Source organism: Nymphalis io, chromosome 5 (genome assembly GCF_905147045.1).
Source record: "Nymphalis io chromosome 5, ilAglIoxx1.1, whole genome shotgun sequence".
NCBI classification, from domain to species: Eukaryota; Metazoa; Arthropoda; class Insecta; order Lepidoptera; family Nymphalidae; genus Nymphalis; species Nymphalis io.
Genome location: NC_065892.1, coordinates 5,313,057 through 5,331,832, shown reverse-complemented (window position 1 = coordinate 5,331,832; position 18,776 = coordinate 5,313,057). Strand labels below are relative to the sequence as shown.

The 18,776-nt window shown below is 31.8% G+C and overlaps 1 protein-coding gene across 1 annotated transcript; it reads right to left on the bottom strand.

The window, feature by feature from the left end:
* Positions 1 to 393: 393 nt before the first annotated feature.
* LOC126768556 (uncharacterized) lies at positions 394 to 10,916 on the bottom strand. The gene is made up of 9 exons (XM_050486738.1): positions 10,760 to 10,916; positions 3,886 to 3,971; positions 3,144 to 3,205; positions 2,714 to 2,820; positions 2,475 to 2,554; positions 2,271 to 2,344; positions 1,731 to 1,890; positions 984 to 1,090; positions 394 to 590 (listed from the first exon to the last, which is right to left on the bottom strand). Exons 1-9 carry the CDS (start codon positions 10,772 to 10,774, stop codon positions 481 to 483), a joined length of 801 nt encoding a protein of 266 aa, XP_050342695.1. The 5' UTR covers positions 10,775 to 10,916; the 3' UTR covers positions 394 to 480.
* Positions 10,917 to 18,776: the final 7,860 nt, after the last annotated feature.

Here is an 18,776-nt window from a genome sequence, read left to right as displayed (position 1 = left end):
CAATCAGGTACCAAAAGTTAATTCATTCTCATATTATGACATTTAGAATAATATGAAAGTTATAAATAGAAATAATTTATGTAATAATTTTATTTTAAAAATTAACTACAACGTTTCACTTTTCGTACAAAATCCAAAATTGATGCTAGGGTGAAAAAGCAAGCCATAGTAATGCAACCAGAATGGTGAAATGGCCTTCCTTATGTTTGTACAATTTTCAAATTCATTTTGAAGTTGCGTGGTAGAACTGTCTTATCATCAGAAAATCAATATTGCGATTCAGTTTTATATCTCTGTATATATATTTCTTTAAATATATTTTTCTTAATAGATTATAATGTTTATTTTTTATTATATCGTTTCTTTCTGTATTTTGCATATTTATATTGAAAGTAAAACATTTTTAAATAGAAAAAGTATTCTGAAGTAAGTGATATAAAATTAAATATAAATCTTTGGAAAAATAAAAGTTAAAACATTCTATGCCTTGTTTTTAAATTGAGCTGATGACGGCTTAGAATTTTGGGCCTGTTGTTTGGACTCCATTGTAACCTGACTGCCATTTTTAGGTTCAGCTTTCGACAAATTTTCTGAAACAAAAAACAAAAATTATTAGAATACACTTACTTCTCCATGACTATATTAGTGATAATCATATATATAAGGGTAAAAGGTTTGTCTGTCATCAGATTCAAATTATCAAATAAACATGGGATTTTAACATAATGGTAACTTATAGTTTATAAAAGACTACAACATTAATACAGATTGTATATTTAACTGCACCTAAACTAAAACGTTATAAAATAAAATACGATATTATATTTTAGCTTGTCCTGGTTTTTGTTTAGATTTCAGTGAATTTAAGGTGAATTACGGTATCATACACGGATCGAACTATAGACAGTTGAATATTGTACAGTAATTGATTTCTTAACATACGATAAGCTGTCAGTTTATTTTATTATAGGAATTATCCAAACCATTGTTTTGGCGACCTTCATTGGCTTGTTTGACTTGCCCTTGTAATGAGACGAGTTGTGAGAGACGCAGAGCGCCAGGCACTTCACCTTGATCCTTTGTTATTGGCCTGTAATTTTTTGTAAAATAAGTATTTTACATTAAAAATAAGCTAATTTTGTAAATGTCCTATTGTTGGGTAAATGCCTTGCTTTGGGAGTTAGTTAGATATATACATGTAGCAGAGTTTCGTCGGAGATTTTACTAGGTGGTAAGGCTTTGTGCAAGCCCGTCTGGGTAGGTACAACCCACTCATCACATATTCTACCGTCAAACAACAACACTTAGTATTTTTGCGTTCTGGCTTAAAGGGTGAGTGAGCCGGTGTAACTGCTGGCACAAGGGACGTAATATCTCCTTTCCCAAGGTTTATGGTACACTGTTGATGGTACATTGGCGATGTAAGGAATGGTTTACACTTATTACATCGCCAATGTCTATGGGCGGTAGTGACCACTTAATATCAAGTGGCCCACTTGCCCGTCCGTAATCTCTTTCAATCTCTAAAATACAAAATAACTAAAAAAATCATAAAAAAGGAGGCGTCGTGGTTTTATCTTAAATGCTTTCCTTCATCGCTGAGCTCGAAAATAATTATAAATAAACAACGGTGCTTGCCAGAATTTGAACATTATCTTAAATAATTTATAACCGTCTCACGCATGTTTTATCCGAGTTCCTCGGCTTCTGACTGATCTGTGTCAACTTACTGATAGGCAATGATTGGTGCTTGATATCCAAAGTTGAAGGGTCGATTGCCAAAAGAAACCGCTAAATTTGGATTAGCTTGAACTCCCGGAGCTCCTGGTTGATAACCAAGTACTGGAGCACCCTGGCCAGATGGATCTAATAGGACAGGGTTCTGGTATCCTGATAAAAAAAGAAGATAATGTAACTTATTTAGTGTATGTAAAATATTAAATTTTACTTTGTAATTTAGTAAATTTGTTTAGATGATTGCCCTTTAATAACACTCGAACGGTTGATGAATTTTAATTACTTTTAGAGCAGAACCTCTACCTTCTGTTTTTTAATTTAATGTTACTTTAATATTTTACTACAGTTCAACTACAATTTATATGTCATAAATGCACGTAAACTATACAGCACTTCCCGATATTCATTGGATTGGAGCAGCTTTAGCTTAAAGATGCTGCTGAACGAAGTATCAAACAAACAATCATCAAAGTATAAGTATTAAATACAGTATGTTTTAACTTAGATTTTTTATATGAACAAAGTTTAATTACCAGGGTATCCTGCATTTGCTTGTGGCGCTGCTGCTACTACATAAACTGGCTGGTAACCACCAACAGTACCAGGTCTGTAAATTTCAGTAATTATCGTGAAGTAACTTGATTTATGCAACTTTCATTATATTATATATATCAGGTATATAGTAGGTGTATAGTATATTAGGTAAAAATTTTAATTAATTAAATAAATTTACAAACCTATACCCAGGAACAGGCATGTGAACAATAAATACTCTTTGACCGGGAATCAAACCTGGTATATTGGGTGCAACAGGTGTCTAAAAATGAGAAAATATATAAAGGTAAATATATAGACATATTATTATAAAAACAAAATAATAGCAATATCTTAATAATTATATTGCTAATTTAATTTAGCAGGCGATATTTTTTCGTCTATATAATTTGTAATCAATGTATGTGACGTCATTTATCACCTGCTGTGGTGGCTGCTGAGGTTGTTGTGCTCCAGGTATAAGCTCAACTTCACTGTCAGGCTCTAGCGTCTCAAGGCGCGCTGGCGCATTATGGGAGTTTGCGTTAACTGAAACAATATACAATCATCGTAAATATGTGATTCGTTTTTTAAGTAATAACTGTAAATGTCCATCAACTGGGCTCCTTTTTGAGGAGAAGGTTTAGGAGCTTACTCTATCACGCTGCTTCATTGCGTGTTGTTTGCAGATGCTGATTTACTCACAATGCTTTCCTTCACCGTCAAGCAAAAATTATTAAGAAAAATTAAGGATATGAAAATTGTTCATTGCATTTCTGTGACTTTAATTATAATAAAAAAATATTTTATATTAAATATCTTGATGGACTCACGGTATTCATGTCAAAAAAAAATTAACAGCCATAACTTACCTTGTTTTTGTTCTTGTTCGTAATAGTTCCTGGCTTCGGGATTATCTAAATAGTAGTCCAAACTGAAACAATATGAAGATATTAGCATTTAAATAATATCGATATCAGTTTTATGTTCAAATACCCGTCTCCAATGTTACCACAAATTTGTTATTTTTCGTTCTATGTGGTCAAAATAGCTTAAATAATAACGTACTCACTAAATAAACTTATAAATGTGGAAAAATGGTGGCTTAAAATTCAGTTGCAGTTGCATAAGTAATATGTTACCGGATAATAGTAATTGTATTGACCGTTAGTTTATTATAAATCAAGCTATATTGTAAATTGTCAAAAAATTATGAACGGCGCATAAGTTTGTAATATAATGGACTAATTTGTTAAATTATAAGCACACTAACATAATCTAAAAGATTTTTAACGAAACTTTATGCATTTTATTGTAAACTAGTAAGGACTAACGGCTCTGCCCACGAGTGGTCGTAGGTGGTAGGTTATCCCATGTCCTTTTCTGTATCCCAGACAATGTGTATGCAAAATTACATAATGATCGGTGAAGTAGTTTCGACACGAAACCGTAACAAACAAACAAACGTACTTTTGCATTTATAATATTAGTAAGGCTTGAATGCTTCGAAGAGTTTTAAATCGGTCTGCCAGTACAAACTCACTGTCCTTACAATTTGACGGTGACACATACATATTATATACTAAAAGGTTATCTAAAAATTATTCAACATACGGATTTATTTGCTGGTATTGTACCGCTTGGTGATAGAGTCTTGATTGAGGTGCTGCGCAGGCCGCGTACAGCGAAACAATAAAAAACTAAAAAGTAAAAAAATTAAAATATTTTTTTATATATATATTTTAATACAATTTATAATGCACAGAGAAATCTTGGTAATTAAAAGGACACACGTAATTTAAAAAGTGTTGTAAACTTAAGTGAAAAACTTAGATGCGAAGTATGTTATTGTGAAAAGATCTACTGAGCTATCACGTTCAACCTTGAAAGTATTGTGATAAAAGTGGTTTCTTAAAACATTAAACACAAAATACGCACATTTCATTTAAGGTAATGAATTCAATGGTATATCAGAGCGAAGGCGAACAAATAGTGTCGTTTTTTGTGATGATGGTTTTTATCTCGTCGTTTTACCACATTTAAATTACATTGTTGGACAATGTTTTTAATCGCTGTTGTGTAAAAATTAATTCAATTTTAAAGTTTTTTAATTAATGTAAAGTATCGATTTATATTCAACCCGAATATTACAAAATTTCTTGTAGTCTCTGTTAATGGCTCACCAAAGGACTATTTAGTGTTAGAATTGTTGCAGTATATACTAGGACACTATGAATAGTATGTTGGTCTGAAAGTTCAAATGACTTATCAAAGACATATATAAAAAAAACAGACAGTCATAGGGATTTCTGATAAAAGTGAAAAGTTTGTACAGATTAATTTATAATAAATAATAGTTAAAATACATATATTATTTGTATATACTGTTAGTATTTACAGAAATTTCAACCATTATTATCCTCATTAATTTCCACAATAGTCTAGACTCGCCGGCGCTGAAGGCACCGGAATACTAACTAAAAAAACAGCGGTACCCATATCTTTTCGAGGGACGTCACGGGACGCTTGCGCATACTACCGTGACGTTCCGACGATGAGTCTCTGTCCTACTCCATATATAATAATCCAGCCATCCAGATAATCCAGCGCAACGCGCCTATAAAGATATATGATTTAGTGCTACTTGTGTTGGTGATGATTGACAATTACTTTAACTCGTCAAACGAAAGCTATTACTTATTATCTTATTTTAATTTTTAAACAATCGAAAATAATATTATGCTATTGTCATTGTGATCTCTTCGCTAATACTCATGACACAAGCTTAATGTTGAAATGGCGTAAGGCACGAAGATAGCTCATACATTAATTTACGTGCGTACTCCGTAGGCTTAGGTGGAGGTGATAAAAATGCTTATTAGACATTGACAATGCTAATCACATTTCGAAGGTTACTTGCAGTTGTGAGGAAATCAAGAAATCCTTTTTGGATTATCTCCTGGAAATAAATGATTATAAAAAGAAAAAAAGAGTCTATGCACTAATCTCTGGTATATCTATTCAATATTGTACATATATTTTTAATATTATATTTTTAGTAGTTACATGTAAAGAATTATTATGGTACTTTTGAATGAAATGAAGAGGGTTCTCATGATTATAGTAACTTCCAGAGAATTACATGAAACTAGGCGCTGAATGGTTTGATTATATGGCTATAATAATTTTATGACATTTTATGAAATTGATTTAAAACGGAATAATTAATGATTTTTTCATTATTCTTCAAAATAAAGTGACGAAAAAAGAGAGAAGAAAAATGTAGGACATAGGGAGAGGGACCGAAACAGAAATATAAATTTTGATTATTAATTTGAAAGTTGTCTGTTTCATTTGTGGAGTGTTGATGTGTTTTGATTGAGATTTAAGTTAAAAAATAATATCTTAAACTAGTGATTTTGTATACTTGGATCTGAGTATGCTAATGGAATGTGGGAAAATGTATTTGCGTATGTCAGCGTTATTTTCCACCCCCTTTGTTAGATCATAATCGATGACAGATGATTTAAATAGTAATTAATTACCATTGGCATTCGTTGCTTTAATCAATAAGTAATGATACGAATAAATTTGCAATCATTAATGATAATTTTATTTGTGAGTGGATATTTATAATTCTGATGACAGTTAATTGTAAATGTTACATATGTTAATTGTACTAAATTGCTACCTGCTGAAACAAAAACTTGATAATTGAAACAATAAATGATTTATATTTTTGTTATTTTTTTCTCAATTATTTATTCTATGACTTTGAATTAAGCTTTAATTTTACTCAATCAATCAACAGCCAATCATTGTCCACTGCTGAACATAGGCCTCTCCCAAGGTGCGCCAAAGCTCCCTGTCCTCCGCCTTCCGCATCCAGTTGGTGCATTTTTTTACTACCCTACAATTATATACATCAGTAACAAACTCTTAGATGCTATTGGCTTACTTGTTTTATTTACCTACTGCTGGTATATGAAGGGTTATTATTTTTTTTATATAAAACTAGCCACCCGTCCCGACTTTGCACAGGTTGAACAAGGGTTTACATAAAACATATATATCGTAATATTATATATATAACTCTATTGATTAACGTGGCACACGGCAAGATTTTATTATAGTCATACTTAACACAAAACATTAATGAACTATTATCTAGACCTTCGTAATTAATCACTTCGTTCATTTGTGAAAACCGTACGAAAGTCGGTTAGCTATTTTTTGAATTTATCACATTTATACAGACAGACTCCGCGGGGGCACTTTGTTTAATAATATGCAGTGAAGAACATCAAACAAATTTATGTCATTATATTGTCATTACATAGTAAACTTTATATCTAAGTATATTTTTGAGCAATACATCCCATTTAGCAACAGCAATTTAACTCGACGGAAGGAAGACAGTACGCTTCATATTAGCATGTAACTCTGGTGCAACCTTCACCCACTTGCGTGCCAATGGCTCGTAAACGTGGACATGAATGACATAATATATCGTATAACGATTGAAATGGGTGCGAATGTTGCTTGGAATAAGGAGTGATTTGCACTATATGTTTCTTAACGAAAAAATAATTATTTCAAACTAACAATAAAGATGGATGGGTACACTTTGATAAAAAGAAGAATATAATAGGAATGTTGAAGTTTATTTTTTAAATTTTTCAGTACAGTACAGTAACAGCCAGTTAATGTCCCACTGCTGGGCTAAGGCCTCTTCTCCCTTATGAGGAGAATGGTTTGAAGCTTATTCCACCACGCTGCTCCAATGCGGGTTGGTGGAATACACATGTAGCAGAATTTCGATGAAATTAGACACATGCAGGTTTCCTCACGATGTTTTCCTTCACCGAAAAGCACGAGATGAATTATAAACAGAAATTAAGCACATGAAAATTCAGTGGTGCTTGCCCGGGTTTGAACCCACGATCATCCGTTAAGATTCACGTGTTCTAACATCTCGGCTGATTTTACTTTTGCTTAAATGTCACATCAAAATGAATTGATAGCTATATATTGGCTATCTTGTTTTATAGAATAGGTAGGTTGGATGAGCATATGGGCTACCTGAAGGTAAGTAGTCACCAACGCCTATAGACATTGGCATTGTAAGAAATGTTACCATCACTTACGTCGCCAATGCGCCACCAACCTTGGGTACTAAGGTCTGATGTCCCTTGTGCCTGTAATTACATTAACTCACTCACCTTTAAAACCGGAACACAACAAAACCAAGTACTTTTGCGGTAGAATATCTGATAAATGGGTAGTACCAACCCAGACGAGCTTGCACAAAGCCCTACCACGAGTAAAAAAATATCCGTTTTTGACATCATATATGTACATACTATTACGAAGCTGTTTCTGTGAACAGTAGTTTCTTTATGTACATATATACTAACAACCTGATCCGACTAATTCAACAACGTAGGTGATTTACAACTGATGATAAATTGGCATCCCCTTTAATACAAAATGTTTTTTCTGCTCTCGCACAATTCGATACAGCAATGTTGTCATAACTTAATTTATATCTCAGTAGACTAGCATTTAGTAAGGATTTTAAAAACGTAACCCCCTAAGGTAGTGATAATGTGGGTGAAAGTCTGTATGAAATTCTACATTTTTGAAAAAAGAGCTATGAATTATGATTATGAAGCAATTCAGAATTATAACGCGAGCGAAGCCGCGGGTAAAGCGCTGGTTATTATAAATACGATTACCTTTATGTCGCATATCATTTCCTGATATTTTACAATGGTGATGCTGTTCTGCGGTGAGTTTCATGTTTGTTAGAGAATAGATGAATAACATTATAAAATTCTACAGAAATTTAAGTCGAAGAGCTTATGAAATTTTGCTTTCATGTTTCAGATTAATCGCGTAAGATTAAACGTGCATAATATTTAAGATAACGTACTTCTGTGTGTAGATTCTTTGACCCCTGATACCGTATTTTGTATAGCGAAAGCACACATAATGGGGACATTCAACCTAAATGTACATATATTTTTATATGCCTAAAGTAATAGAATCTTGTGTTATGTAAATTTAAGTTTCATATAATAACAACTACAAGTCGAGGCCTCGCTCGCGGAAATTTAAATAAGTAGTATATATTAGTGACTTTTTTAAACGAAACTTATGCCTTATTCCAAAAATATAAATGATCAGATTCAGGTCATAGTGTTCTAAAAAGAAAGACACTTCGAACAATTTGTGTTTGAACAGAGTTAAAAAAATATATTGATTGAGGTGTGACCCGTTTAAAATCATAATTTTGGATAATAATTTCTTAGTGATACGCTATTTCTCTGCATTTATCCTTAAAACATTGTAATTTTCAATGTTGCATATCATTTTACTTGTGTGCTCTGCGTTGAATTTCGTATTTTTTGTTTTAATAGTAAAAGTTCATTATAGTAGTGTTCGTCTAATGAACAACATAAACAATTATTTTAGGATTATTATAATCCTTCGTGTATCTTGTGATGCTGATTTTGTCATTAATCTGTAATTCAACGACTACGTCAGCAAAACAAGCAAAGGAATAATTTAATACTTATTGCAGTACCAAACGGCTGCTACTGGCAGATGTTAAACGATTATATATGGTTCATTTGCTCGTCTGCCTTTAGAAAATACATAACAGACAATATAATTAATGAGACCGCTTAAGCGTTGAAGACATTATAAAAAAATCATACCTTTAATAAATATTGGTGCTTCTATTTCCGAAATGCTTAATAGTTATTAACATATTTTGTCTTTACATTATTTTTAGCAAAAACTAATCGCATTTATTCTAATTTCTCACTATAAAAGTTAAGATAACGAACAATAACATTGCATTACGTATGTTAGAAATGAAATTGCGGCCTCATCTAGTATTACGTAACAGGTATTTATGTGTTTAGTAAGGATTTCAAATAGTGAGTGACCAACGAGGCGAGTTCCCATCACAACCTCCATAATTACAGGTGAAGCAAGGATTATGTGGGACAGTTTGTTACGATACCGTGAAACATAGAAATGGTATGTGTCATTCTAGCACACGCAAATATAGTTATTATTTTACTTTTCATAGTATCAGTTCTAGTTTCTAAATATCAGTATATATTATAGTGTTGGCATGATGAAGTTTTTACTTTTAAGGAATTCGATCCACCTTTTATGGAATTAAAATAAATAGTTCACATAAAGCCAGACCTGTCAAAACAACACTTCTCTTTTTTAACTTAATTTTAGGTAAAATAATTAAAAAATAAAATTAAATAACTGTTACAAATATATTGATAATATTTAATCCATTATGTTTTTTTTTAAATTCAAATACGCTTATTATATTATTTTACGAACTTATGTTGAAAACATAATGCATCTACAACACATACGATTAGACGAAATACCATTTCCAAAGTCTATGGTTTTTCTAAGTTATACATAGAGTATGAATAAGAAAGTTAAATAAATAGACGTCAATTTGTCACGGTTCTGTTAGGGATTGCATGAACATATCATTTTATTTATAATGTATCATATTACCCTTTTTAAATCTTTTATACAATATTTATCAAGGAAATTTTGGCTTGGAAATAAATTTTTGTTTATTGATTTATCATAGATCATTTTTATGATCAATGATAAATAAAAGTATAAAGAGTACGTACATATGTAGCTAAATTTACTTTTGTCTTGAAGTTATTCAAATTATATATAGTTAGCTATTAACTTCCACTGTTTTATCATAGGCTTTAAAAAAACGTGAAGTGTTTATAAGCCTTGAAATATCATCAAATAACAGTTGGAGATTTCAAGTAACTAGTATATTAAAAGACTTTCACAGCGTTAATTTCACTAAACTTGTAAGTCTGAAATTTTGTACAAACATAGGATTTTGATGACAATATATTATTTTATTGTTTTCTTGTGCATCAATCCAAAAAAAAAATCCTTTTTTTTAATTGGTAATTTATGATAATATTCCTTTTTACAAGTAAACTATGTGGTAATTTAAAAATAAATAAATATAAGAATATAATATACCATCCAAAAAAAAATATTCCAATATCCATCCTACTATAACTCAAATCATAGCGTACATCCACTGCCTATTTGTAATTGTTCAAACTTTTTCTTATGCTCAATAAATTATTTGTTTCATGAAGAAATGAGGCTTTTACTCTATTTCTACTTTTGGTGTCTTTTTTAAGTTATTAACTTTAATGGACACTCCAGCCCAAAGACACTGACAGTTTAAGAAATATTAACGATTCAGTCACACATGGCTTAACGTTATTGTCACGGCGGAACCGCTAATAGATTTTGGGCTGAGTAATTGTAATTCTATATAGAATAAATATTTTGATATTGACTAAAAGGAAATTTCTGTTTATTAATTTAAAGCGTATTCTTTATTGTATAAAAGCTATTAATAACTTTTTTGTTGTAAAAAAAAAGAAAATTAACTTACAAAAAATGTCGCCATATTGTCACTACACTTAAGGAAAACACCTGCGCAAGAGACGCTAGGGAAATGCGCCTGTACTTGCTACCGTCGCTTTATATTAAGAGTTGCGTGTGCGCAGGGTTGCAGACATGCCCCGCTGGTTTTTCCTTTACCGCCTCCTTACCATAATATGATTATTGAAATTTATATAAGTAACAATAATATAATTTTTTATACACAATAATGATGCATCAGTATTTTATTACCAATGTTTTTTTCTCTTAACATTCATACATGTACAAAAAAATATATAAACAAACATACATATAAAATACAAATATTTTTTTTATATAAATATATATAAAATAAAAACTTCTCATAGTGTCACAATATACGTATATGTAGTCTATGTATGCTTTTATGATTGGATACCATTAAAAATTATTAGTGCTATGTTTTAATTTGAAGAGGGAGTGAACCAGTGTTTTACAGTAGCCTTTTTTTAACTTTGGAAAAACACGTTACGCGTTTCCCCCGCGGGAACAGTGGGGGGGCTATGTGGCGCTCGCCGGTGTCCAAGGCGCCGAGTGCGCCCCGAACATCCGAAACCCACTAAAAAACCAGCGGTACCCTTCCCGTCTTAACGAGGAGCGCCACGGGATCGCTTTCGCATGCTACCGTGACGCTGTTTAACAGTAGCCTGGCGAAAGGAGTGTAAATGCAGGCAAAAGAAAAGTAACCTCATCCAGTAGTAAATCCTATCTTTGGTAGTACTTTGATGCTGAAATAATTGGTCTCTACCTACATCCAACAAAGCAAAATCTATGTACGGAGATTATCCCTTAACAACAAATCTATTTTCGTTTATTAAATAAAAATAAGCAATTATAATTTTTTTGTCAGATCTACATAGTTTTATATGAGTTAAGATCACTTTATAAGATAAAGCACTCAGATAAATGTTCTTCTAAAAAAATAAGAAAAATGTTATTTTACCTAACATAAAAGATTAATGAAATAATTATAATATGTCGGAAGCAAACCCAATGATTATAATAATTGGCGCATGGCCAACTTATCGGTTGTACACAAAAGAAACGACTTTTATGTGTAATAAAGTGATTTTTTGTTCTGATAAACTACCCCTACAAACTCGAACGGGATTTAAATATAACAAAATGTCACTCCTGTCAGATGCGACACATCAAAATTGATGGTTATTGAAATAATTTTAATAACAACATAATTAATGAAATAAATATATTTTTCTTATTAGTATTATAATATATAGCAACGAATTATATAGTATTCGTGTTACGCGCACACACAATGGAGTAGAAACCGATGACAGAGCAGGGGACTAATTCTACTAACAAATTGACACTTTTAAATCGAAGCGTAATCGTCGCCCTTTATCCGCTTTCCTATTATTTACTTGTAATTTATTTATTGACTATTAGTATAAAAATTAAAAATTAAGTTTAGTTTTGACATAAAAGGTATATATTAACATCGTATATGTCCCTTTCCGAACAAATATAGTTGGATTGGAATTGAATCAGAAACGTATCGTAATCGCTATAGATTAGTAGAATTATCCTCCAGGTAAGAAGGCTTAAGAGAGCGTCATGCCGTTTACCGTCACGGCATTCGAGTCGTTCTTACACCCAAGGGATCCCCGTTCAACAGATGTTTCACATTAAAACTGATATACTTGAACTAAAATACTCTTAAATCCTTCTGCAGGGCCTCTATATATGGTTAGGAGTAGGTAGGTAGGTTTTATATTTGCCGGGAAGAGAAATGACTCTACTTCATCTGATGGTAAGTGGTAGTAGAGTTCAAACGCGACGACGGCCAGTACAGTCGGGAAGAATGTTCTGCACTAGCTGCCCCACCTTGCCAGCCCACAAGATGCCTCTTCACGCCTCGTTTGAAGGAAGAATTAATACTCCATATATCCACTATGGATTAGCGGACATAATAATAATTATTATTAATTATTAATATAACAATTTATATACGATGTTTAACACGTAGGTCAGATTCTGACGTAAGCGAGTGGGTCTGGGTTGTAAATACTTACGTGTAAGTGAGTCCATATACATTATACAAATTTAACAGGTAAGGGTGGGTAATTCCTTGCCAACAGGTATAATAAGTTACTTTTTTTTAAACTTGTAGACTTTAACTTTAAACCTCAGGAAAAAAACAGAGGATAGTCAATAAAAAATAATAATAAAATACTGAAGTTTAAGAAATTATAACTCATATTCTATTAATAAATCTACAAAACTTTGAACCTATTATCAAATGCTAATAATATTAGTTTCATCTTGTAAACAATTCAAACAGAAATCTTCCGATGCGTTTAAAAAACAGCTTCATAGATTGCTAACCAGATGAAATTATCATATCACTATTTATAAATAGTTAGAGAATAAAAAAATACTTCTTCATTTGTTTTTCAAAATTTCTCTAAATTTTTTCATCTTAATATTGCCTTCTTGGCTTAAAATTTAATCACGTTAACTATTTATTTTATAAATTAAAAAATATATAAGTAAAAAAAATAAAAAAACCACGAAGACAATATATACAATGTAAACAAATGGATGGTACATCATTTGATGATGTTCACCTCCCTTTATACATGTCACAGTCAAAACTTCGTCTCAGTTAAAACTGTACTTGACCGAGAAAATTAGTTAAACTTTTGATCGAGAAAATTAGTTAAACTTTTGATTAACTAATTTTCTCGGTCAAGTACTAGTAGCCAGGGTATTAAGTGAGCTCCACCGAGTACCTCGGTACAACATGGTAATGCGGTTGATGTTTAGCTCCGGATAATAGGCCTACAAGGCACTGGCTTACAATACCCGGCCAGCCGAAGGGCCGTATCCAGCCAAAAATTATATAATTTTCTAATAACCGCTTCGGAAACCTGACACCTGGGGAAGGGTATTAAAAATAATAATAATAATATAATAATAATATCCTGGGACATTTTTCACACACGGCTATCTGATCCCAAACTAAGCAGAGCTTGTAATATGGAAATCAGACACCTGATATACTACATATATTACTTTTCTTTTGTAAATACATACTTATATAGAATTACACCCAGACTTAGGCCAAACAGACATGTTCATACACACAAATGTCTGTCCTGGTTGGGAATCGAAACCACAACCTTGGCGTGAAAGGCTAGTATCTATCAACCACGCCAACCGGCCCGTCAAATACAGTGCTTGTGCTGAAATACAGTCAGGTGGAGTGCTTACAGAAATAAAACTAAATGTTATTAATCAAAAGTAACCAAACAAGCGTAAGTTTGACCGGAAAATAGTTCTGACTGTAACACATATGCAATACGAGTGCGCTGCCAAGCATGAGGTGTTACGCCTTGCTTACAATCGCACGGTCTACTCATACTTCATAGCAGTTCCGAGTACGATTCTTTTTTATTGTTGTTTAGTATTTACATGTGTCATGTTTCCCGAAACTATACTGACCAATGATGGTGCAATGTGTTCGAAATACTGCATCAGACATAATTGGAAACGGAACAATATGTATTTCTTATGTTTAGCTTACGTTATTTCTAGTAGTATTGATTTGTAATATTACTATCGATATGATCTAATATTATAACTGTGAATAAGTCTGTCTGTTACACTTTCACGGTTAAACTATTGTATCTATTTTGATAAAATTTGATATGAAGCAAGCTAACCTAAAAACTACCTAACACCTGTCCTGCCCCCTACGCAAACGAATACACGGGCCTAAGCTAAAGGCTCTTCGCTTCGCCATCAAAAATAAAAAAAAATATTTCTATGTTTTAAGAGTACGTACTTATGTAATAGTTTTTGACCACTCAAATGATTCAAGTTAAAGTCAAATTCTTGTAAAACTTTTTATAAGTAACGTTTGGATAAAATGATTTTAACGCAAAAATTTCACCTCTGTCATGTGTTGTAGACGCCCTTGTTTTTGACTTATTTTATCACTTATGCTTTTATTATTTATGTAAAAGTCTTGGCTTTATCCCATTGACGTTACAAGTTTTAGCCACAACAGCAATTCACTAAAATTGGTCTTATCTTTTCTCGGAACGTCCTCGTATTTGTTTAACGCTTTCCTTAAACCTGCCTTACTCATGCAAAATACGGAAACGTCAGACAAAGACTCACTAAAATGCGCAAAAATATGAATCCTAAAAGTATTACCTTTTAATACGTACCAATACGTAGTATTTAAGAGGTAGTAAAACAAAAATATTTAAGAATCAATGATATAAAATATATAAGCTAGGTGCTTATGCTATTTATATCATTTTATTAATTCCTCATATGTTTTATGTGCATCTTTTTCTATTTTAAGAGTGCCTTGTCAATGTTTTCTTTTATCTGTTAAAAACTCATTGTAACAGTTAAATCTTAAAGGATTTTTATATAAATGTTATATTGGCCAATACCAGTAATCTGGGAAAAAGTGTGTAGCCAACGTAAAATTTACATCAGTGAAATTATTCGCAGTAAATTAGTTACGTAATTCGAAATTGTATCTCAATACAACACCATAATATTTTTATATACATTATTTAAGCCATACAATGTAATGCACAAATACGACGCATTTCCACACATAAATGTTTTAATGTTAATTTCGGACACGTGGTTTCATAATTAATATGCTGCGAACTTATTTTCTTAAAGCCAAAGATTTACTACGTAGGATATATTAATCATTGTAATGGAATTTTAATTTGTTTACAATTTATTTTCAACTAACTTTATTATGAGTAAGAGCCTTGTAATTTTGAATTTGCTCAGTTTTGGATGATAGTGCAAGTAAAAGAATTTAAAAACGTAGTATAAATATAATATTTTAATGCATATTCTTATACTTGATGTAGTTTAAGCAGACGTAGTTTAAAAATAATAGCTTTACTTATTTTGGTTCTTTGAGAATTATATGTAAATGTGTGTAATGTAATGTAAATGTTAATCGGTTCCCACATTAATTGGATATGGGCTCGATCTTCAGTTCCCAATTTGCATCCGCCGCCCATTTGCGTATATCGTCACTCCACCTAGCTGGATGATACATGTTGATTGCTTGTATTTAATCGGCGTATTCATCGTTCACCCTCCAAAAGAGAGAAAGAGACGAACTTATATGCAATTCTTCCAGTTTTAGAGCTACATTTTTTAATATTGTTATGTATTTGATGTCGCTGTTACATAATAACTTTTTTATTTGATAGGAAATACACATATTATGATGGTGTAAATTGTTTATATTGTTATGGTGTGTATTTAGTAGAGATGGTGCGGTGGTTAGGATAAGAGAATTATAACCATAGAATGAGGGTTCAAACCCGTTTAAATACTTCTGAATTTTTATGTGCTTAATATGTGTTTATTTATATTAAGAATGGTGATAAGTTGCAAGTCCATGTACATATTATAATTTTTATACTAAGTATTTTATTGAAATATGGACGCTACTCAAGATTTAACTTAAGCCATAAATAAACATTTGAACATTTTACAGTAAATTTAATGAAGATTACGAAGGTTACAAATAAGTTCTTAACGCAGTTTAGGAAATTATTACATATGAAAGCTGTTAAGGGAAGGTTAGCAATTTTCTAGTATCCACAGTAATTAGAGCTAAAAACTAGGTATGACGCTTGTTTAATACATAAGTACACATATGCATTCATACATACTTTCTTAAATTTATTGGTAAATGTACATTATTTTGCAGAAAGGATATAACCAAACTGGCAACTTAAGACGATATCTTATTTTGGGAATGAAAAGATTGCCTTCCAGACAATTTTAATAAATTATATGCGTCTTTTTTTGTGAACCAAAATTGTCTTTGGTATACCGCTGATTGTTTATGACCGGTTTCTTTTTGGGTCTGAGATATTTATTTCCGAATCCTTCAATCAGCAGGTGTAGCATCTTTTATATTGAAAAAATATTTTGAATTTGACCTTGAATATGAATTGAGTATGAACTCAAAGGAGTCTGAATATTTTTATTAAATGAGAGTCACATACGATTTAATAATGTCCATACAGATATAAATTAGTATAATGTCTTGTTTATGTTCATACAATCGCTTGTTTATATATTATCATCACAAATCTAGATCACTTTGTTTTCCATAAATGTATGTAGCTCAGATGCTATCTGACCTATTATATGCAAAGACATGAAGCTACTAGACACTAGTTCTGGTTTATAGCGCATACTTAAAAAAACTATGTTTTTTTTCTAGTATTTTTATCTTCACAGACGTGTGTGTGTACTGTGCCTTTGGTGTATCTTTAATTTTTTTTTTTTTTTTTATAAAATAGGAAGGCGGACGAGCATATGGGCCACCTGATGGTAAGTGGTCACCAACGCCCTTAGACATTGGCATTGTAAGAAATGTCAACCATCGTTTACATATCCAATGCGCCACCAACCTTGGGAACTAAGATTTTATGTCCCTTGTGCCTGTAATTACACTGGCTCACTCACCCTTCAAACCGGAACACAACAATACCAAGTACTGCTGTTTTGCGGTAGAGTATCTGATGAGTGGGTGGTACCTACCCAGACGAGCTTGCACAAAGCCCTACCACCAGTTTAATTTATATTAATATTTTTTAATGTCCCTAAAGTGAAGCCGAGATAGCCTAGTGGTTAAAACGCGTGAATCTTAACCGATGATCGTGGGTTGAAGCCCGGGCAAGCACCACTGAATTTTCACGTGCTTAATTTGTTTTTATAGTACTTCTCGTGCTTGACGGTGAAGGAAAACATCGTGAGGAAACTTGCATGTGCCCAATTTCATTGAAATTATTTGCCACATGTGTATTCTACCAACCCGCATTGGAGCAGCGTGGTGGAAACCACGTTAAGCTCCAAACCTTCTCCTCAAAAGGGAGAGGAGTTACTGTATCGTAATGTCCTTGGATGCCTATTACTAAGCAGCATCACAATCTAAATTTCAGGATAAAAAAAATATCGAGATATAGTATCCATTTGCATTATAAATATTGATTTGACAACGAGCAACAATACATACCTATGTTTATATATACCTATGTATATTATGGTTCCCATACATTGGTGTACAAAATGTATTTGTAAATCTATATTTTGCATTTATAAATTACTCAATTCAAAGTATTGTTTATTCTTGTACTTTTGAATCATCACATTACTGCCTCTGGTTCGATTTTAGATTTTATCGAGTAAAACTAGCAAGAAACTCAACAGGTAGCTTCTCTTTTCCACTAATTTATATATTTAATTAAATACAATTAAATCATTGTTTATCCTGCTTTTAAATTAACAACTACAAGTTTCAAGCTTTTTCATTATCTTTATAATTAAATAGGTAAGCTTTCATTATTATCAACGTTTTTTATATTATATGAGATTTGTTTATAAGCAAAAGAATAGCTCCCAAATATTATTATAGGCTATTTATAAATAGCCATAATTATAAATACTCGCTTTGAGCTCTGGATTCCGTATCAAGGATGGTTATTTATTTATTAATGATTGAAAGATTGAAATAACAGTGGCAGACTTGGGATTTTTAGTCAACTCGAAGTCTGATATGTAATATGTCTGTAATTTTAGGGCTGTTGTTTTTAGCAATCTCAATCTTCCGGATGAAAATTTTGTATAGCTTTCTACACAATAAATACAAATACCCGTAAAGGACGTGGGATATGGCGATAGTGAAGTTGCGGAATAAATAGGTATAAGCGCCATCTATCGTCTCGTTATTAAGATATGTGAATCATAAGATAGGAATGACATTACTAAGATCACGACAGAGGGCGTTTTAAATTGTTTAGATTATAAAACAAAATATTCTGGGGTAAATTGTATACCAATAATTAATTAAATAATCCCTTCATTACTTCTACAATATTTTTTACACAATATGTTCAACTTCCTATATTTGATCAAGAAAGGGGAATAAAAGGATTTATAATACAAAGTATTTTTGATTT

Bases quoted from the DNA above. Each gene is read 5' to 3' on its own strand.
- LOC126768556 (XM_050486738.1), bottom strand. The intron at 2,555-2,713 runs GTGATAAATGAC...TCTCATTTTTAG, and splicing joins CTCAGCAGCCACCACAGCAG to ACACCTGTTGCACCCAATAT. The intron at 1,091-1,730 runs GTAAGTTGACAC...AAAAAATTACAG, and splicing joins GCACCAATCATTGCCTATCA to GCCAATAACAAAGGATCAAG.